The sequence below is a fragment of the Wasmannia auropunctata genome, unplaced genomic scaffold (genome assembly GCF_000956235.1).
Source record: "Wasmannia auropunctata unplaced genomic scaffold, wasmannia.A_1.0 LD333494.1, whole genome shotgun sequence".
Lineage (NCBI taxonomy): Eukaryota > Metazoa > Arthropoda > Insecta > Hymenoptera > Formicidae > Wasmannia > Wasmannia auropunctata.
The window spans coordinates 7,450-31,173 of record NW_012029396.1 but is presented as its reverse complement, the minus strand read 5'-3'; the positions used below and the strand labels follow the sequence as shown (position 1 = coordinate 31,173).

The window sequence follows — 23,724 nt, the reverse complement described above, 5'->3', positions numbered from 1 at the left end:
ACGGGGCGTGCTTGTCCGATTGCGTCACGAGAGAAACTCCGCTTTTCCTAAGTCGCGGTTGGTCGCATCGGCCATGACGGCAGGCGTGTAAGAACCAGTCGAGGCGAGGGCAGTGCCGCGGTGGTTTCGGTGCAATAACGCTGCTCCGAGCGATTCGCTCGCGTTGTTTCGCGATTATTCGCGCGCGGTGAAATTTTCTAGGGAAGAAGGCGCGGGAAGAGAGCGAGGGAGACGAGAAATCTATCGCAGCGCGTGTCTACCGTCTGGGCGGCGTCCGCGTCGCGTCATTCGCGATACGCAATTTCTCAACTTGGCCGCCACCGCCGGCCCGTCGCCGTCGCCGCCGCCGTCGCCGCCGCCGCCGCCGCCGCTCGTGGGACTATTTGAAAATGGCGCGGGCAACATGGGCCGTGGCCCCTGTGCCGTACGGCGTCGTCTCGTGATCCGGAGGACAACCCGCCGACCGAACAGACCTGTCGAATCCCAGGAAGCGCGAGAGAAAGAGAGAAGGAGAGAGTTGTTTATACGTGCTGCGTTACGGTACGCCACGGCGCGGCCTGGTGTCGCCTGTCACCTCGCTTCGAGGCTCCGCGTTTCGAAGGAAGGAGAACCAAGCCCTGTTCCCGCCCGCCCCCTCCCGTCGATCGCCCGTGTCATTGTTCGCCGCGCGCGTCGCGCTTCCTCGCGCTCGCGCTGGTGCGTCGTACACGACGGAGGCTGCTGCTGCTCTCGCGTATCTCGCAGGTAAGTGTGTCACTTCCACTTGGCGATATCGCCGGTACGAACGCCGGGCTGGGCGAAGCGCGCGGCTGATCCCGCGGGATCGGGGAAAATCGGAGCCGCTCGCCCCGCTCGCGCGTTAACGCGTTTTCTCGATCGCGTCGGAAAATGAAATCTGAAAACGATCGGATAAATTCAAAGGCAGGTATTTTTATTTACGACGCGAATTATTACTCAAGTAAACTGAACATTCACCTGCCGCCGCAATAATTTGCGATAATGTTAAGTACCTATACACGTACGTTATCGGTACTCCGTTATCGTTTTTTCCGAAACCGAAAGTTAAGAAATTGTCGATTTACGCGTCTGGTATATTGTCACGATTTATATTCCGATTTGTAATCCGAAGAGCGAACGATACTAAATTTGGACGAATTGCATTATATTTTTACGCAGCTCTTGATCAAACAACCGTTCTATCTTCTGGACGCCGAACGCTTTCTTTCCTTCCATTTTCGACGACGTTTGTTTCTCGACCCTCGCTGCGAAATTCTCACCTCCGAATAGAATTGCGATTCCGGACGGCTGCATTTATCCCGTGAGGGGGAAGCGCTGAAACGTAGGGTGCAAAAACTATTGTGTATACAGACAAGCCGGCGCGGTGCATACGTCGTCGCAGTTCTGTGCAGGATGCATCGATCTGTCCACAGAGAGCAAGCTCGAAATTTTGCTGCGTGCACCTTCCAGCGTTGTACATACACTTTTCTAGTCTTTTCAACTGTGACGCCATAAATAATTGTGACAAAAATTTACGTGACTAATTCCCGATTGGTTGCGTTGTTTTCATCGAGCCAAGTCAAGCCACGCCACGCCACGCCACGCCACGCCATGCCACGCTACGCCATGCCACGCGCGACACACATGTGGTAGTGTAACATGTAACAGTCACGCGGTATGTAACAAAAAGGAAGCGCGGATTACGTGAGAAGCGTCGTATGGCCGGGGACGGGTATCGAGCGCCGATGGTACGGATCGGTTACGGGGATATCGTGCGTATACCGGGTGTCCCGACAGGAAGGTGCGTGAACGGCAGCGACGTACGTTAAGATTGAATTCACCAAGTAAGTAAGTCTCTCGTCGAGAATTTTGCGTTTCTGAGAAATTTGAGAGATAAATCGTTTTGCCAAAATTTCATTTCAGGCAGTTTTTGTCAGACGACGAGTCGATCGCGGAAGCTAGAAATTACAAGCGCACGCACCCGTGAACGTACTGAGGAAATTCGGTCGGTTTTCAATCACGACTTGAGCTTATCGCCGGATCGTCATCTTGGGATAATTCTGTGCCATTTAAACGCCATTTAATCGGCGTGAGAGATTCGATAGTTCGTTGGAGCAGTCGATACTTTTGCCACGAAATTACGCGTTTGATTGCGACCGTGCCGTTATGTCCAATTACGCCTGAAACGTCAATGAGCGAGCGAGGGGTGGCGGGATTATTGCCGGCAACGAGACGCTTCTAGGTACATCCTTTGCGACTTGCAACGCGTGTCGGAAGCCGCGGAAAAGCGCGTTATCGAGCGTTTTCGCTGCGAGTGCGTCGACAAATTTTCTAAGCGGCGCCCACGAGGTGATCGCCGCTCGTTTACTTAAGCTCGTGACACGAATCTCGGCCAGGAAAAAATAACGCTTTATTTTAAACCTGCCGCGGCTATAAATAATTATTAACGATAAATTTTCCCCGACGTAAGATACTGGAAATATCGCCTTAAGTCTTATTTAATCCGGAAAGAATTGACTTTCAAATACTCTTGTTCTTGTAATTTCTAGTAATTCACGATCGTTTCTGTTTTGGATTTTACTTCGTAAAAGAGTACAAGAGTACTTTGACGATATCTCGTCGGTTCTCACTTTGATTCTCTTGCGCGAAAACGTCGATGCTAACGCGATTTCAGGCTTTAACGAAGCGATTACGTCGAGCTGCCTCTAGTTTCCGGCCGTTTCACCGGCATCGCACCGTGCGTCGTTCCGGTTTCAGCGATCGACCCCCGAGGGCAAAAATGTTTCTCGATAGTGTGCCACGCACATTCGATACTTTCTACATGGTGTATATATTAAACGTTGTTCTTTGAGCATGATGCGCTTGATACGCCTGCGATATTCGTCCGAGTCGCTTTTCTCAATAACAAGTATGTCGAGTCCATGTATTTCTTCGTCTTTCGTTGTAACCTTTGCTCTTAATAAGATGCGGATATGCACACCGGTTAGCCGTGAACAGGATTTTTGTATAATTGGAAACTAAAAGCCCGCGCATAATAAGAAATGTATCATCGCGCGATTTCTAAACATGTCTCGTTGTGCAGTAATTGAATTTAAACGAGACACATTGATTAACTTTTGGTAAGATTGAAATTAATTTGAGCATACACTGCAGCGGCTAGACATACATTTATCTCTCAAATCGATATTATTACGCGAAATTTTATTGATTTTTAGGCGTATTATATTTAACTTGGATTCGTGTTTCAATGCGCGCTGCCGAAGATATTCCTCGGCCCATTTTTCCTCATTCGTAAATCCGTTAATTGATCCAAACATAAAGTGGAATGACGGGATGCCATTAGTTGTACGCACGATTTCAAGATTCTTCACAGAATGCAGGAATTAGTGACTAACCTTGGCAAGAGGCCGGGTATCTCTTTCTCTCCATAAACACCTATCGGTTCAATTGGGTCAATTATGCGTTCTGTTGCAGAGCACTATTTTCGAAAGACGCGTCACTTGGGATGCGCTTGCGGCTGTGGTAATCGATGAGAAGTTCGGGCTGCGCGCACGATTTCGGCAACGTCCTCTCTCCGGCTCCGCGACTGAAAGATGTACGATTATTACACATTAGAAAGTTTGTTAGAACATTCATTTAAAAAACCTGGAGTTTTCCGAGAATTTTCATCAGAATTTAAGCGATTTTTAATTGAAATTATTTTATTCTTATTCTCATGATCGGGAAAAAAGAAATAAAAATAAAAATTTCTAAAAACGTGCTATCTATAATATATAAATATATATAATTTTTAAAATTGTTGAGGAAAGTTTCTCCAAATTTAATTAAATATTCTGTAAAGACATGGAATTTTAATTTTATTATTATTTTTTTAGCAATTGGTAATTCATGTTGAAAACACATACCACAGTAGATTTCGCATAGTTCGGAGAAGGACTCATCTCGACACAGTTTTCGCCAGGACGTCACGACACGATATTGCCGTTATGTCGTCCGCGGCACTGCCGGCTACCGGTACTCGTGTCACAAGTTCGTGAAAACGTATACGCACGTATGTGCACGCGGAGCACGCATTGACGCGTGCAGGTGTTCGCATCGAAGGAGCAACCGGAAGCGAACGGTAACGTCGAATTTTTTAGACGTTTTTGAAACCTGTTTTCGAACACGATAATTCGGACACGAGTGCGTCCGATCGTTATCGTTATCATCGACGTCTCTTGAATTAACATTTCGTTCTAACAAGTGGGCTTTGTTTTATAGATAGATCCCCACGTCACAATCATTGTCTGTTTTATTATTACTTGGAAGACATTTCTAAATGGGGAAAAACTCTAATTTGTTTCCCAAAGAAATCATATTCACTTTCAATGTTGTGAATTGTCGACGCGCTTTGGCGTCATATATTCTTACGCATTCTTAAAATTTAACGCTCAAATCGTGTTAATCGGCGCTCCATTAATGTCCCTTATCATGTTGGAAAAGGAATGTATATATCGTATATACATATAGATTTCGTTTAATTAACATTAAAGACGTTAAAGTTATCATTAACAAGTCATCTCTCGAATTTTTCAGCGCATTCGCGAGGAATCTATCGCGACACAAAAATATCACAAGAGAATTCATTTGCCATTCATTTGCTTTTCGGTCGCTATCGGTGCATCTCGCGTAGGCGTGTAGCTATTCATATGCCTTGTATACCTTTGGCGATCAAGATGAATGCTCGCATCGTAAGTACGAGTATCGTAGCGAGTAGTTATTCCTGCGCCGACTTGCAGCTCGTTGTCGGCTGCGGCGGTGGCGGCTCTCCAGATGCGAACGTGTGCGAACACGGTGACGTCATTTGAATTGAAAGGAATCTGATATCGTAGCTGAGAGGGAGACGTGGAATCGGGCGCACGACTATTCGCTCGATGATACCGTACGTACGGGATGGCATTGAATACAATTGTCACACGAGCATTCCAGTAATATCGTTTACGCCACGCCGTGATCCAACGGTTCTCCGTGGCGAGCGTGGGTGCTCGGCGGTGCATAATGCGGACTACTATAATTATTTGATTTGCGGGGAAATATGGTAATACATCGGCTGATAAGACTGTGCAGTTTTTAGGCACCCTGTTTTTAGAGTTTCGAAAATACCATTTGCGTTAGTTTTGCGTTATATACATCGTCGAAGCGGGCTCGTTTCGACAATATATTACTATATCGTGCTACTAGGTTGCACGTTTAATGCAATAACCGCCATCACCGGTTCGCATATCATCGAATTACCGACACGATCTTTATCGACTACATTTTGAACCAAATTGCTGTGGCATCGCGCTTTATTGTCGTATACATTATACGGAGATATTGCGAAATCGCAGACTGTTCTTCTATTTCGTTATAAATTGTTTTTATCTGATATATGAAATTTGATAGATGTGGACATCTTAAATCTCTCTCTTTTAAAAGATAGCTAGTTGGGAATAAAGTTATCAGGTACATAGCGTTTCACGTTACGCAAATCTCAATTAATCACTGTGATTAGCATAGCATGTAGTTCAGTGAACTCTTGCATTATTTTGACGAGAAATCTAGGTCTGTTAGAACGGGAACTTGACATGGTTTACTACAATTTGCTGGCATTATACCTAATTATTATTATTATTATTTTTATTTAAGTGGGAAATCAATTTCACTGTGTCGACAATTTTAATTACGAAATTTTTTTTAAATAATTGTATTATCTATTGGCTTGAATCTTTTTATTCTATTCTTACTATGATGTATTTATAGCCCTTCATAGTGACACGATTTATAACCTATTAAATACTTTATTCGTTAAATATGCCATTCAAGTTCGACTAATCATGTAACTGTGTGACAAGCTACTCTGGCGGAAATGGTGATGATGAGACATCCAACCAGACTCAGATACTTGGAAGGTGAACGCCGATAAGGCGTGGTCACGTTCACTACGTGGCACTACCTAACAGTGATTCCCGACTACACAATGAACTTCCACTGATGTTAATTCTCGCACAGAACGTTTTCTTTCGTTATCAATGTACTCCTCATAGGAGCATTTTCTTTCCTTATCAATGTAGTCCTCTTTTTTCACCACGACATATTTTATATGTTATAATAATACATTACATTTCTCTTTTTAGTTTTGTGTTTTCTACTTCTATAAAATTATTTTTGCAATATATTCTCATTTAAATCAAACTAATTATGAATGTCTGACATTTCCGTATTTTTTACAAAGAAGTCTTCTAAGAAGTTATTCGCGCATAAACTTACGTCGTTTGATTTTTTTTTTTTTATTATGGACTCGTGGCATCTTTAATCTGTATCTTACGCATTTCACTGGTTTCTGCGAAACCTTGCTGCGCTTTCGGGTCACATCACGGTTGTTTCGGCGTTCAGCGGTTCCTTCTTTTTTTCTATTGTCATTGACACTTGACTCGTGACTCGCATTTTCACAGTGCGTGGCGATCTCGCACTTTCGTTTCCACTGAAAGAGCGTAAAATCAGGGATGCGAGACGTTTCTTTTACCGCTTGGCGGTTTCCATAGATCTGTACAACGGGACAAATCAGATATACGCGCGTTCTGAAACAAAGCAGGTCGGACGTGATTAAAAAATTACGATGCAACGCGATAACGTGCAGCTCAAAGTTCTAAGATTTGTGCTCGCGTTAATTTTTTTTTTTATTTGTGGTAAAATCTTAGGTGCGGACTATATGAGGTAATTATACAGAGAATATCTTATCTTCTTGAACATCCGCGGAAAGCGAGAGTAACGCAAATACGTGGCAATGAATTGATTGTAAACACAAAAAGTGAGGTAAATAAGATCGTTTATATTCGATAGAAATCAACGAAATGTCAAAAGATAAAAGCTGCATCGAAACACATCTGACAAATTACCTATAAATTTTATCTATAAATTCTTTGAGGGATTTGAAGCTGTGTTCTGCTTAATGTGAGAATTATAAAAATGTATGATAATTTTGTTGTAATATTCGTGAAACTATGCAGCGATCCATTACGTTGCAGGATGAAGCACATTCTCCGCAATAATGCTCTCGGTTCTCGTCGAATGTCGATACAATATGGGAACGCCCTCGTAATTATTATAAATTACGCGTCATACGCACGCACGTACGTATCTCTTCGATGTGAGTCATGCGTGCTTGCGTGTGACGTGATCAAAGTGTACTATATCGTTTTTTTCACGTTCGTCTCTTTGTTTTTTAATCCGCATGTCTACTTTTACGCGCGGAAACTTGTACAAAAATATACACAGTAAGGTTTCGCCGCGATGTCTATTAGAGAAACATACTTAATTTATCAGCAGCGATATCCAAGGTTAAAACGCGAGACCATGTGTTAAGCATCTTTAACATCGCTATCAATTGTAATATTTTAAAAAATATTAGAAAAAGATAAAAATTCGATTTTTTAAATATATAATATATATGTCTCATTTAATGAATACATTTAAATATTTTAGATGAGAAAATTTATATATACATATATTTAAATATTTTACAAATCTTTAATATTTTTTTTTTACAGAGTTCGATGATTTTTTTAACATTGTTAAAATTTTTTAAATTGTTTTATTACGCATGGTGTCTATAAGCTACAAGTATTTATATCCTTTAGATCTTTTCTAATTTCGACGTACGCTTTGATTAAAATAGTCAAGCTTATCGATCAAATATGTTCTGCGCATGAAACGATGTGCACGCGAATTCCTAAAAAGGAAGGTCTCCTGTTCAATACACGATGCGAGATATCACTCGTTCAACACGAATGCTTTTCCCTACGTTGCAAACTGTACTTGAGAAAAAAAACTGGGTTAATGTCGCAGAGTTATATTTTACGAATAATTCGGTATCGTTATTTTATCGAGATATATTTGTGACACGCAAACGTTACATGGATTACGTTCATCGATAACGTGATAAGACGATTAGGTTTTTAAATTACGAAAGAGATGTCAAGCTTACTTTTTCTTTCCTGCAAAAGATATATATATATATATTTTTTATAAAAATATATTCACATATGTGTGTATTTGATTGAAAAATATTGTTATAAATATAAAATAATTTCGCAAATCGAGATATATTGTCCGGTAGAAAAATTGAAAAAATCGAGGAAAATACGCAGTCAGGAATCTATGTATATAGGATCTCTTTCTGCATGTTTTAATCTCGCGCTTTAAAGAAACATTTATTTTTTTTTTTTTTACCATCTCCGTCATTTTCTCCCTCGCAGAATATGCCATAGACTTGAAAATCGCATTGCAGGAAGACAAGTTTGTTTCGTGTGAAAGGAAAGGGTTGGTCGGATAGATGAAAAAGCGTGGAATTCCTCCCGAGCCCAAAGCGCGATAAGGGTTGCCTTTTCAAATCCGTGACTGAAAAGGATGGCATGCATATTTAGTTTTCTGTAAACGCACGGCAGACAATGTTTTTTAATCGTTATTTGTACGTTTTCTTTAACGTTATTTTTCCTCTTTTCCGTTTCTGCTTTTTTTTGCGATCGATTAGTATACAGTCTCTATCATCTTCGCTTTCTTATTTCTCGACCTTCTCAAATCTACCATCTATCTCTGTCTGACGGTATCGATCGTGATGTGCCCATATATTTCTCTCTTCGTCTTTTTGATAAAAAAAAAGAAACGCGGTAGAAGCGCGTTCTGCTTTATTGCGACTATATAGGTACATGAGCACCCTTATCTTCCCATTGTTATCAGTCGGCAGGGTCGCGTAGTCGGTTGTAAGGCACGTTTCGCAGAAGTCGTTATTGCCGGCCACCCTCCAGTAATTTCACCCTCTCGTCGAACCCTTCCGCATCACCCCTGCGTCGCGACGGCGATCATTTCCTGTTTGCTTCTTGTATTACAGATACAACAATTACATTTGACGCTAGAATATTAATTGATCGAAAGAAATAATTACAGAAGGTTGGAGCGATTGAGAAACACTCGGTTCTCTGTTGATTCAAGAAAGATGATCCGGCCGATGTTGCCAGATGGTGATTTTAAAAGAGATCTGTGAAAAGAGGGGTAGAGAAAACTAGTAGCTAGGGTAAGGTTGAATCCGGTCACTTTCCGACAGCGGTATAAGCCGGTCGGGTTCTCATTTCGCCCTTTAAATTTTAAAGAGACCTGTAAAAGGTACTGGCCCTTTTTCGCTGCATGAGGCCGGACCTTTAAATCTTCTTTTCGTTACTAGGCATCTCTTTTGTGAACCGTCGTACAGCGGGATAGAATGCAAAAAAGCTCGTCAAAAAATGATTTGAATTCTACTTGAGACTCGTATAATACCAAGTGATTTTTATGGCCTCATTTTGCTACTTTTATTCAATGTGTGAATTCATTCAAGATTATCTTTATATGCATATAATGTATATATACTATCGTATCTTATGTAATATTAATTTCAAGTTACTAATAATAATTTCGTTTAATATTTAAACGAAAGTATTCCTGGAGATTTTATAAAATCTTTATTTATTCTTGATACATAAGTAAAAATATATGAAATATTTCGCACTAAAAATGTAAAAATCAGAATTGAATTTTTTAAAATTAAACTTGAGTTTCGGTCAACTTTTTTCGGATCCTGCTCCACTGCATATCGCGTGGGTTTCAGGTTCAGACGTGTGTGTCAAAGGGCTGATTGTGAACGGAGGGGTCGGTCGCGTGATCCCTGGCACACGCCTACGCGCACACGCACAATGCGTTTCTCTCGGTCCGCTCTTCGTCAGCTTCCGCGCGTGTCTCTCGGCGACACTGTCTTAATGAAAGAATTTATGCCTCGTCAGACACGAGCAGCGAAATTCTTCCAATTGACGGCATAAGGCAAAATTTTATATTCTTTTTTATTTCCATAAAATAAAAATTTTCCAATATTTTGAAACAAGATGTAAAAGGATTGGAAAACTTTATAATTAAATTTAATAATTTTTACAAAAAAATGTAAAATTATTTACAAATAACAAAGTTTTAATTATAACTAAGCTGTTTTATATTGAAAATTAAAAAACCGCGATCTTCAAAATGACAAATTTTTACCAAGGAATAATCCAATTCCATATATCAATTTCAAATTGCTGAAAGAGTTTATTGCTTAATAAACTTTATATCACTATTAATTTTATGTAAATTGTGTACGTATTTGTATCAATGGAGATACTATCGCATGCTTATCTGCTGATAATGTTATAGAAGATATCGTAAAAATAGTGTAAGTGCTGCTGGAGTGTTACTTACGAGAGAAAATCGTTAGTAGATTGTTAGTTAGAAGAGAGAGAGAGAGAGATAAATTCGCGTGTCCACAAAATATCAGTTTCCATCGAGCGAAATAATCTACGTGCGATCCTTGTCGCTGCTGCCGTCGTGTCATCATCGCGACAAAAGTAATTGTCAGTATTACTTCATCAATCCAGTAAAGAGTATGTGTAAAGGCCGCCCGCTTCCAGCGATGACGGCACTTCTTTCCTCTCGTCGAATTCATACACCGGTTCGCCTGACCGAAAAAGTCCCGTCCGTAGATTCAGCAGCACGAATCAAAAATATTTTTTGATCGGATCGCGTGATTTTCCCGCTTAATTGTTTCCTTAGCTGCAAATCGTACATACAATCGAAACTTTGTGGCCTTTTCTCTCTCCCGCGATTATATATACGCAAACTACAAGAAAACGTTAACTTTCGTCGATGGGAGATTAATGTGCAATGATACTCAAACGTGATCGTGATAAACCTTGCGCGCCGAATTAATTGCAGTTCTTAGACTATTATAAAAACGCCCTACCTTATACGGTGCACATGCGGTGGCAGATTTATCGGCGTGTGTAACCACCAGAGCGAGTCATAAGCCTGCTTAAAATTGCTAATGAAGACATTATCTTTCTTCTCTTTTTTTTCTATTGTGCTATTTTTTATGCGTGCTTTTTTTTAATCGTTGATATGATATCGTGAGCGCTTATTAATCACGTTTACTCGATCGCCCAATCACTAGAGTATAGTAAAAATAAATGTAGAAGGGCTGTTACATTATCTAATCAACGAGAGGCTTGTCGCGATCATCGATAATTTTGTGTTAAGAAAATCACAAATCCTTTTAAATGAAAAAAAAAATTAAAATTTTCTAATTACGTGTATCATTTTCTTTCAGAGTGAAGTCGATAGTCTGCGGGAATTTTCTGGGTTTTTCTATTTAAATGTCACATCTCCAACGCATTTTACTTGTTGCGCGGAGCGGATTAAGTGACAAATTAGAAATCGTCGCTTTGGCCTAACTCTTATTAGCCTCAGTTTATGAAGCTCTTAAAGAACCCTCCGGGAGCTCCGGAATGCTAACAACGATCGTTTTGTGCGGCACTGATTCCGCGCAATTGTGTCTGAATTACTGTTTGTCCAATGCTGCCGAACGAGGCTGCGATTACGCCCGACTCGAGTTGCAGGCAGCTCGATGCAAATTCTGTTGCATTCTGCGGAGCGTGTCGGTCAGGGTCGCTGCTCTTAACGCTGCCTTAGAACTCTTTTTTTTTTTTGCACAGAATATTTGTCTTAAATCTTTCTGTACGTTTGCTATAAGTAATTAACGTATACATGAGTGAAATATAGTAATACGTTCTTTTCCTCTTTCTTGTTTTCGAAAAGTATATCTGACGATTTGAATAGCACTTCAATTTCCGAACCAAAATCGAAGAATGACTCGATATATTTCCAATGTTTTTATACATTTTCATCCAATCAAGAAATCTGATCAACAGCACGTGTGTCGAGAGCATCGTTTCTCGCAAGACGGAAAGTTTTGATGATTCGGCGCATACTTACGCACGATCTGTAATTGTGAAGAGAGGTGAACGGACCCGCGTGTAAAAAACACTTGTACACGATGCATGTCAATTGATCTGTAAAACCTCCACTCACTAACTACTTTATATAATGCATTATCTTTTCCGCGCGATTGATAATGTGCGCTTGTTACTTAAGAATTTTATACATATTCACTTATCGAACGAGGAATGAGAGAAATTAGACAAACGTTCGCATTACAGAAAAAAATTTTATCGTTATAGCTAATACTGTAGCTGTAAATTCGTTGACGTCATTCTTATCCTTATTCTTTTCTTTTATGTAATATTTAAAACAAACGAAATATGTATAGAATTACACATTGTTGCTTTTATCTAGAAGCAAATGACGTCTAGGCGTAATCGATATGTATATATATGTACACATACATACCCTTGTCACTCTATTCGTCGTTCTTGCGAAGTTCAAGGATGCACACCCCACACACTCGAGGTTCGACGAACCCTCGAGTAACGACTGTGTACCTTCGTTCTTCATTAATAACGAAATCGCGACCGGCGTGTGCACCGCGAGACACTTTGACTTGGCGAGCCCTCGGCAACTATTGATTATTTCACCGCGTGACACCCTCAGGTCGTCTAGACGGGATCTATAATGAGATATACTACATCGCGACACGTGATCTTCTACGCTCTGTCGACATCGCGATCGATAGAAGTCTCGAGATAAGTCATAGAATCGCAGACGCGTTCTCTCGGTAATTTTACATATATGATGTATTATATATTAAGCAGAGTGATACATTTGATTTTAGGTATACGAATAGAGCGAAAATATGCCGGAAGAACAAAAAACCGTTTCCGCTCCAGCGGAAGCAACGGCGGAGAATGGGACCGGGACGAATTCACCCACGAAAAGCCCGGTTAGCAGGGGAAAGATGGCTCTTGCCAAAATTACCCTTCTCGATGGTACTGTAAAGGATTTCTATGTAGATGTAAGTTGTCGAAGAATTTTGGTCTATGCGTATACAAATTGAATTGTATTTTATTTTTTATTTGATAAATGTTAAATATTGCGTTGCAGAGGAAGGCAAGAGGCCAAGAACTTCTCGATATGATTTGTCAAAGCATGAATCTGCTGGAGAAAGATTATTTTGGTCTTATCTACGAGGACAGACACGATCCGCGTAATTGGTTGGATCTTCATAAGAGGATCACGAAATTTATAAAAAGTATGGAAACTGCCTACGAAACTGTTATTGTATAATGACAAATATAATAGTACATGCCGAAAAATTTCTTCTAAAAATTAATGTATATTTTTAGCTGAGCCATGGAAATTTAATTTCGAAGTTAAATTCTACCCACCGGATCCAGCTCAATTGCACGAAGATATCACGCGTTATCAGTTGTGCCTACAGATCAGAAACGACATTATTACAGGGCGTTTACTTTGTTCCTTTGTAACACACGCTCTTCTAGGCTCCTATCTGGTTCAATCAGAAGTCGGAGATTACGATTCCGAGGAACATGGAAGGACATACTTGAAAGATTTTAAATTTGCTCCTAACCAAACACCCGAATTAATCGAAAAAGTGATGGATCTTCATAAAACACACAAGTTAGTTTAATTTTTACACAAAAAAAAAAATTTGCTCTTTCGGTTTTCATAATGATGAAGAGAAAAATATATCGAGTACTTTAATCAAATAACAAAATCGATTTTTTTTTTGTAAATCTTTTTCAGAGGTCAAACACCTGCCGAAGCAGAATTACATTATCTCGAAAATGCGAAGAAATTAGCTATGTACGGCGTAGATCTTCATCCTGCGAAAGACTCGGAAGGCGTTGATATAATGTTAGGTGTATGCGCTTCCGGCCTTCTTGTCTATAGGGATCGTTTAAGAATTAATAGGTTCGCCTGGCCAAAGATATTGAAAATATCTTACAAGAGGCATAATTTCTACATTAAAATCAGACCGGGTGACTTCGAACAGTTTGAATCTACAATTGGATTCAAATTGGCGAATCACAGAGCAGCGAAAAAGTTATGGAAAGTGTGCGTGGAGCATCATACTTTCTTCAGGCAAGTTATTATAATTAGCACTTTTGATTTACGATACATCTTAATTATATAAGACTTTCTTTTTTAATAGACTTATGAGTCCGGAGCCTGTGAAGAAAGTGGGATTAATTCCACATCTAGGATCTCGTTTCCGATATTCTGGAAGAACTCACTATGAAACGAAAAAGACTCCTATCGATAGGCAACCTCCACAATTTGAGAGATCTTTGAGTGGTCGACGACTCACATCCAGAAGTATGGATGGTAAATAAGATTTTTGTTACTTTATTTGTGAACACACAAGTTTGTACAAGCATGAGTTTTTGTTAGTGGAATGATTTTTTCTTAAATCAATCGATTTATTGTGAACATCTGTTTTACTCTTTGCAAAAGATTTTTAAAGTATTCGTTTATAAATTATAAATCATAAATAAATTAACCACAAGTGCCTTTTTATAATCATATCTTTAAATATATGTTATACTAAGATGTTGAAGTAGCGTGACTGCCTTGTATAGCATTAGGTGGGCCTAAACCGGTTGAAACGTACGGCTCCGAACCAAGCAAACGGCATACTATGAGCTATGAGCCTGAAATGCTGCCTGACGATATAGAACATATAGATAGACGGCCTAGTCCAATCAAGAAACAAAAAGAGAAGGTAATGCATTTACGTTTGTTAGAGAATATTTCTTTTCTGTATTTTAAAATAACCTAGAACGTAGAGTATGCATGAATTTTCGTCATGCGAACGTGAATCAGATTTTTGACTGACAGCCAAATTTATGAACGATGTATGTCGCAATTTTTAACTCTCGTATGCGGTCTACGCTTTCAAACTAATCGTTTAATTACAAATGAAAATTTATTAACGATGAAATGAATTTATGTGATCTAACTTAATTTTCGTGACGAATAAAAAAATGCAATAATATATACGTATAATATTCTTGCAAAAATTTCTATCAAAGAAATCGCGGAACACCAATTGGCTCACGTTCTCCATCAATGCGTAGGTGAATCAGTAAAATAAATTTATATTTTGCATATATTCATTTACTAATGTTCATACACTCTCGAACTGATATATCTATATCGATTTGTGTAATATATTGACTTACCTACGCATATTGCAATAAATTTTAACGCACACTGTACACTGATTCGAATCCAACATATAATGTTGCAACGAAAGCATGGCAATTTATATTATACAACACATTATAGAGTTATGCATCACATATTCTTTGACATACAAGAATAAAATTAGACGCGATACATTAGTAAAATTAGAAAAAGATGTACCAGGAAATCTCCATAAGTTAAAACAAAAAAAAATTTTTTTTTTCTTTGGAGTATATTGATATCCCTATTATTAACTGACACATAACTAACACCGATAGCTCACACGAAAAACAAGTGCCGGAACAACATCAGCTAGCAGTACCAGTAGCCTGGAAGGAGAATATGATGCGGATCGTGGAAGAAAGGTATAAAATTTTACCTGGAACACTTCTGCTTTAATTATATTCTATATATTTATCAATGCTGTTTTGTATGTGACCCACTTGGTGTTTTGTTTCTTCCAATGCATGTTGCTACGTTTTTTGCAAAACTTATACGGCCATCGCCTCAATGTGGGATGTTTAGCTACCCATTTAAGCATTTAGTAATATTAGCAATATAAGCATGTGAATAATAAGATTTTTAGAGAGTTACTTTGTTGTTGATTATTGTAAGTCAAGAATTTCAATGAAACTTAGGTATAAACATAAGGATAAACGTGAAATTAGTTTACAGCGACTGACAGTTATTTAATAAGAATACTATTTAAATGTGTAGCGTTATAAATTATTAGATTAAGCAAAAGTTTAGTGTTACATAACGAAATAAATTTAATACAAATTATGATAACCACATAACATACATATTTTGAGAGCGCAGACCGTAATCCGTAAAGCATGCATTGTATTTCGAAACATAGTATCGTGTATAGTTTTTAGTATTATTTTAGCAATGTAGCGGCTTTATGCTTGTTGCATGAAGCGACGTGTGATTGGGTAAATTTACTTATAGAAACCGGTCGGAGGAATCGCTGTCCTACCGCCCGGTGGTCTATCAAAGAAGAAGAAGGATAAACAGAATGAAAACGAAAAGGAAAATCACAATGATCTGAATAATACTGATCTGATTAATGACAATGCTCGTCTTGACAATATTGATGATAAATCGCTATCTAAAAAAGAATCTAAAAAGAAGGATAAAGAAACCCCTGAAAAAATGGATAAAGAAAAGAAAATTAAGGTAAGCTTTATATATTGTGTTGTATGCGCGCGCGCGTTGGTGCTTTTTATGATTTTACAAAAAATATATATATGTATGGTTTAGAAAAAAGTAATTTAAATATTTTTTTTATAAGTTATATCACGATTAGAGTTTATCATTGCTTTTAAATATTATAATCAAGTAAGTATTCTGTAAAATTTTAACAATGTTAAAAAAAATGTTTCATTGAATGTGTAGTTTTTTTTTTTTTTTTTTTTCAATTAAGTACATACGTACATCGGTATAGTTCAAGTTTGCACGAATATTAGTTTGTATTTTTGCAAAAATAATAGAGTTACATTAATATAGACATTATTAGCTTTTTTTAAATGTGACAAAAGTATGTTATATATATATTCTTATTATATATATTACTTATTATCGTGTATATAGCATGTATTTTGTACTGCATGTATCTTGTGTATTATCCAAGAGTCCTGTTGGCGGTTTCCTGTTTACCAAGAAGGACAAGGATAAGAAACAGAAAAAGAACAAAGAGCTCGATGAATCCACGGACAAAAGTGATGTCGAATCCAATCTTTCTACATTGGAGAAGCAAGGAAAAGAAGGAAAAGAAGTTGATAAAAAAGCAGATAAGATCCAAGATTCCACAAAATCTCCTGAGCTTCCTGGTTACACGAAACCTTACGATTACGAGGAAACAGAAGCTTCGCCTACAAGAAAGCCGTTTACTCCACTTGGTTTTACATACGAAGATCGACCCGCGTCGCCTGGCGTACAGGATCAACCATCGCCTACTGCAGCTAGTCGGAAAGCTACGGGATTGGCATTTAACTACGCGCCGGGGGAAGAAAAGAAGGTAGCAGAATCTGTGGAGAAGAGAAAAACGAAAGAAGCGGACAAACAGCCACCGAGTTTAAAGACACCAGGGCTCAATTATGTGGAGTCCGCTGGCCTTAAAGAGCAGCAAAAGAATGGTGCAGGTGCTGAGAAGGACCAAACAACGGCTTTCATCACTAGTGAGCGTCAACATGGAGATACTATCGGCGAACCTGTGACAATCCCACCGGCACCGATGGAATCCAAACCAGATTATCACATTCTGCCTCTTCCCGATGGCTCGAGAGTTATTGGAGGTGTGATTTATACCAAAGAAGGTAAACCACTGGATCAGAGCCATCTCGGACCAGACGGTAGCAAAATAATAGATGGTAAAGTTTGCGGAAAAGAAAGTAAACCGCTGAAAAAAGCAGATTTCGGACCGCATGGAATTCACATCAGCAATGGTGTAATAACTGGGAAGGACAACAAACCTTTCAATCAGGAAATATTGGGTACAGATAGAAACTCGATAAAGAATGGAATTATCTGTTCTCCAAACGGCGAAGTGGTGAAACAGTCTTTCCTCGGGCCGAATCACGCGGTGGTTAAAGAGGGAAAGGTGTTACTTAAGAACGGCAAACCGGTTCAACATTGTCAATTAGGTGCGGATGGAACGTACGTGAAGGAGGGTCTCATATTTACGTCGGGGTCTAAGCCTATGACTCAGGGATCGTACGGCGCGGACGGGAAATACATAGTTGTCGGTGTAGTATGCAACGAAGAAGGCAAGCCTTTGAATCAGATCGCGATTATACCCGATGACACGTTTATTTGCGACGGCTTGATACATGGACGAGACGGAAAGCCGCTTAATACGGGCAAGTTAGGCACTGAAGGCCATTACATCGCGGAAGGAAAGGTTCACTCGAAGGACGGTAAACTGATTAAACACGAGTCTTTCAGCTCCGATGGGTCAGCCGTGAAAGACGGCGTAGTTTATTCGAAAGATGGAAAATTTTTGACTCAAGGATCCTTGCTACCGACCGGTGCTCACTTAAAGGACGGCAAAGTAGTTGGTAAGGATGGCAAACCTATTAAGTACGCGTTTTACAAATCCGACGGTAGTTTCGTGAAAGACGGTGTGATACATGGAAAGGACGGCAGACCCGTGAATCAAATTCCATTAATAGCCGACGGTCATTTTATCAAAGACGGTTTAGTGCACGACAGAAACAACAAACCGTTGTCTCAAGGTCTCTTCAAGCCCGACGATCTTATAGTCAAGGAAGGCACCTTACGCAACGCGGATGGTACAGTATTGTCAAACGCTACTCTCGGCCCTGATGTAGTGAAGGATGGCACGATTCTAGGGAAAGATGGCAAGCCAGTGAAACACGAATCATTCGGTTCGAATGGTAGCTATATAAAGAAAGGCATCATTCACGCGAAAAATGGAAAACCGCTTAATCAAGATTCGTTGGTGCCCGAGGGCGCGGCTATTAAAGATGGCAAGATATATAACAGAGATGGCAAATTACTAAAGTTCTCATTCTTCAAACCGGACGGTAGTTACGTCAAGGATGGTATTGTTTACGGCAGCGACAGCAAACCGCTGAACTTGAACGCAGGCTTACCGGATGATAGCTTTATCGTCAATGGCGTAATATTCGATCACTCGGGCAAACCTTTGAGTAGAGATTCATTTGGATCCGACGGCTCGTACGTGGCGGGTGGATTGGTCTACGGTAAAGACGGCAGAATCGTGTTGCAAGGTGTATTTGGGCCCGACGGCAACACGATTCGGAATGGCATTATCATAGGAAGAGACGGCAAGCCTTTGACTCAGGACGACAAAGGCCCGGACAATATAGCGGTCAACAATGGGAAGATCGTTGATAATCACGGAAATCCGAAAAATCAATCCTCGTTGGTACCTGACGGATGTTACATACAAGACGGAGTGGTTTATGACAAGAACGGACAGCTGTTGAAACAAGGTGCGTTTAAGCCAGACGGATGTTACGTTCGAGATGGTCTTGTATACGGCTGGGGAGGTCAATTACTAAACGCGGGATCTGAATTGCCTGGTGGTAGTTACATCGAGGAGGGTAGGCTATACGGAAAGGATGGAAAACCCTTGAATCACGCCGCGTTCGGTACCGAGGGCAACTTCATCGAAAACGGTGTCATTTACGGAAAGGATAGAAAACCGCTCAGTCACGGCACATTCGGCAACGACGGTAGTTACATACAAAATGGTTTGTTGTACGGACCAAACGGAAAGCCGTTGAACAAGAAGCAGACCATAATCACCGTTACATCCGTCCGCTACGGCTTGGTTTGCGGTGATGATGGCAAACCATTGAGATACGGTGATTTTGACAATGAGGGCAGTGTGGTCAAAAACGGCAGAATTTACGACGACGCGGGAGGATATCTCAACCGAGATGTTTACGGCCAAGACGGTAACTTCATTAAAGACGGTCTGATTTATGAACGCAACGGGAAACCTCTCTCTCACGGACCTTTGCCGCCAGAAAGCAGTTTTATCAAAAACGGCAAGGTTTACGACGCGAATGGTCAGCCACTAACGCAGGAGGCATTCGGGCCGGAAGGTCTGAAAGTTATACAGGGTATCGTGGTAGATAAAACCGGGAAACCGGTGAAACAGGCGAGCTTCGATGCCGAGGGAAATGTCGTCAAGGATGGAATAATTTGCGCGCCCACTGGAAAACCGCTGGATAAACATTTTACGACTATCACGATTACGATGGTACGTAGAGGATTGGTGTGCGACAAGGACGGAAAACCGGTCGCACGAGCACCGTTCGGAGCAGATGGTGGTTTCGTTAAAGATGGTAAGATATACGACAAATTCGGAAAACTATACAATCAAGAACTTTTCGATGAGGAGGGATCGTACGTGAAAGACGGCGTAATATATGGAAACAATGGCCAACCGACGGACAGCACGACTATTCTGAAGGATTTACAAGAGCTACCAAAATCTACTCCTACGAAATTAAAGAAACTCGCGATTCCAGCTGTGATACCGACAATCGTTAAAACAACAACCAAGCAATCGGTGGTCAAGGATCAGGAAGGCGTGACACAAAATATTCAAGAAAAGATCGAGGATCTTACGCCCGGTGGTACAGGCCAAGTTACGGTCTCTACTCACGTCAATAAGGTGATACACTTGGAAAGAATAAAAGACTAACTTAGACATGCATTCATACGATTCATTTTTAATCAGTTGAACGTAACATCAAAATGAGACAAACATAAGACCCTGCATGCTTATAAATTACATATGATAGTTTTTTTAAATTGTTATTTGATATATAAAATACTTATTTATTCTGATATATTGCATGAAATTGAATGATAGATTTGTTTACGACGAGTATGCATAGCTGGAATAATTTACAATTTTTTGAGTATTCTTGAAAAATTTGAATCATTGAACTCTCAGTTATATCTGTCATTTTTATATAGTTTTATATAAATGACAAATTTTTTCTTTCTCTTTTGCTCAACAATTGAGACTTCTCGTGTCATAAAATGTGACACAACGCATAGAGATCTTTACTTTCATTATATTCATTAATTCATTACATTTTTCAATTACTATTTACGTTAGTTGTATACGTCTTGACATCTTAGTCACATAGTAGTTGTATTTAGGCAGAGGCACCAGATGATGGTAGAACTCCATATATGACAGCGACAGCTGTCACCACACGTACCGCCACGATGCATGAGGATCTTGAAAAGAATCAGAAGACAAGTCAGGTTTGTAACGAGCATTATTAGCGTCTTTTCGTAGAGTATTAATGTAAATTTATTCGAAGCCTGTACTGCATACGATAAAAAAAGATAGAGTTGATAAATTTATATTTGTGTTTCATATACTCTTTGTTCCTTTGGGTTTGTCTAATTATTATTTGCTATTATTTATTTTTTACATTAGGTAGAAGAAAAAACTGTAGCACATACAACTGCGACTAGTGCGACGAGACAGGAGCAACGTGTAGTAACGCAAGAGGTTCGAACCACGAGTCACGTGCTTTCCGGTGAACAGGTAATGCCAATTGTATCTTTCTCAAGACAAGATACGCTTGAAATTAATAGGTGAAGCATGTAAAGCGTTTTTGCAAAATGCTATACGGATATTATTTGGATTTTGATCTAACTATCATTTCTCACATTTAAATATATATTATTTTATATAAGTGTGCTGTATACATATTATCATCGTTACGCATATGATTGTAGCACACATGTAAGAGATCATTTCATATATACATAAGTATTAATATATTGTGTTTGTAAAGGTTTTTAGTTGAGAAAGTCATATTATCTTAACACTTCATTACATATGCATAAGTTATGCTTATATTAAAATATTGCTCATTTATTATTAAATCGATTAAATGTAATTGTAATATCATTATAATTTAACAATGATTTAATTAGTATCATTTATTCATACTCATATGGAATTGTTTATTTTTTTATTTTTGTTTTTTGTAAATAATTTTGCCGGCTTGGTTAACACGTTGCATGGCGTAGCTGTTCTCGCGAAGGCTAAGTACATCGAGCTCAAGCAGTGGAGATTCGGGTACACCGATTGATCTTGACGATGACCAACAAGCTTTCTACAATCAATATTATCAGGTAATCCAATGAATAAACGACTGAAAATTTTCTTCTATTAAAACGGAGCGGAAGATAACGCATATTTAAAAAGCAACGGGTAACAGGTATTCATGCACATAAAAAAGCATTTCGCCTCGCCACCTAACCCAATGCGGTGCATTTGCATTAATATATTTTTGCTCATATTGTATATTTAAAAAAATATATATACATGTGTATATATATATATATATATAAGTATATATGTATATATGTATATATGTATATTTTGCATTTTGTGCAGAGATGCACACAGAAAACTGTTCTACTTTAGCGCATTTCGTCGGAGACGAAAAATGTAATATTGTAAATATGGATATATCTCACTGTATCAATTTGTGAGATTTATTCGTCTTCTAGATTGTCCACGGTTCTTATTTTTCTTATTATTTTCTATTAAGTTTTAATATCTATTAATTTTATATCTTTGTCATAATTTATCCTTCCATGTTACAAAGGATCGTCATAAATAAAAGAATTTTGAATAAATTTTGATCCCCAGGGTGATCCAGCTGTGATTGCAACTGAGAAGCACGTTTACACAGGAGAACCTGATAGTAATGTGACAACGACAACTACGGTACCTGTAGTGGCGACTGAAACAAGAAAAGTAGCTCTCGAAAGTGAAGATGGTAATTATAGCGCCACCGGAGAGATAGTTAGTACGCAAACGATATCCAGTAAAACCCGTACCGTTGAAACTATTACGGTTGGTATTATTATATATGCTGACCAAATCAATATTGTTTGTGGCTGTATAAGTTTTTTATTAAATATTATATTGCCTTACAGTATAAAACGGAGAAAGATGGTGTAGTTGAAACACGAGTGGAACAAAAGATAACAATACAGTCGGATGGGGATCCAATTGATCATGATCGAGCTTTAGCAGAAGCGATACAGGAGGCCACTGCTATGAATCCGGATATGACAGTGGAAAAGATAGAAATACAGCAGCAAACGGCGCAGTAATTAGTGGAGGATTGTCCGTCATACATACATAAAAGGGCACTCTTGGTCTATAAATAACAAACAATTCGTAATCTTAGAGATTAGAAGAAACAAATTGGTATTTACAATACATGCTATATATTGGATGCATTGTCTAATGCATCATAAAAAGAACCAGACTGAAATATGCTATAAAAAACGTCGATACGTCTTTAAATATTTTATGAAGTTAATATAAAGCAAGGAACAATAAGCTTTATACCTTTTCTCTTAAGAGGGTCAAAGAAAATTTTTGTGTGGCTTGCCCGATAATTCGAGCTTAAATTCGATTCAAAATCGAGTTTGATAGTTGAAAGGAATGAAATATTGATGAAATCTTTTTCATGAAGAGAGAATGGTACCTCGTACTATAAACTACAGTGTTCATATTAAAATAACTAAGAAAGTGTATTTATATACACAAGAACATAAAAATGAATAAATATATATATATATTATACAATGTATACATAGCTATGTATGTATGTAAACAAATGGATAAACTATTTATACATAGTTATGGCGATAATTATATATATATATATATATATATATATATAATAATTTTATATATATATATAAAAGACGGGGTGCCCTGCAACTTAAAGTTTTGATAATGAATACTTCACAACAGTAAAAAAAGACATAATTACAGTAATACAAAGAATAACCAACAATGAAATTATTTAAAATTTTGCAAAATATAAAATCAGAATTCCAAATTGAAATACTAATAGCGAAATATTTATAATCAACCAAGTCTATTAAAAGCCAAGTCTATATTCTCCCTTCGATTTATCAGAATCCTCTGTCCTTTAACGAAAGCTCATTACTTTCGCTCTTTCATCTTTGAGCGTAATATATTACAAGTTATTAACAGTAACTAAAATATTCTGATTCATAATATTCGTATAAAGAAACAAGTAAAATACGTTGTAGTGGGTTACATATATATATGAAACATAATTTTATCGATCCGTTAAAAAAAAAGGACTCCTCAAAGATGAATCGATAGAAAGTAAGATTAAGTAATAG

At 38.7% G+C, this 23,724-nt stretch overlaps 1 protein-coding gene across 6 annotated transcripts; it reads left to right on the top strand.

The window, feature by feature from the left end:
• Window positions 1-80: 80 nt before the first annotated feature.
• On the top strand, window positions 81-23,119 carry LOC105459895. 6 transcript variants are annotated; one of them, XM_011706238.1, is made up of 17 exons: window positions 1,348-1,841; window positions 3,472-3,592; window positions 3,873-4,117; window positions 12,641-12,820; window positions 12,910-13,057; window positions 13,152-13,446; window positions 13,573-13,911; window positions 13,982-14,154; window positions 14,409-14,551; window positions 15,294-15,380; window positions 15,967-16,194; window positions 16,649-20,188; window positions 20,686-20,793; window positions 20,972-21,082; window positions 21,574-21,678; window positions 22,202-22,408; window positions 22,492-23,119. In XM_011706238.1, the coding sequence occupies exons 4-17, from the start codon at window positions 12,662-12,664 to the stop codon at window positions 22,669-22,671; spliced, it is 5,823 nt and encodes a 1,940-aa protein (XP_011704540.1). In that variant the 5' UTR covers window positions 1,348-1,841; window positions 3,472-3,592; window positions 3,873-4,117; window positions 12,641-12,661; the 3' UTR covers window positions 22,672-23,119. The 6 variants fall into 6 exon arrangements, with proteins under 6 accessions (XP_011704539.1, XP_011704543.1, XP_011704544.1 ...); XM_011706237.1 differs by lacking the exons at window positions 1,348-1,841; window positions 3,472-3,592; window positions 3,873-4,117 and adding an exon at window positions 81-744; XM_011706239.1 differs by lacking the exons at window positions 3,472-3,592; window positions 3,873-4,117.
• Window positions 23,120-23,724: the final 605 nt, after the last annotated feature.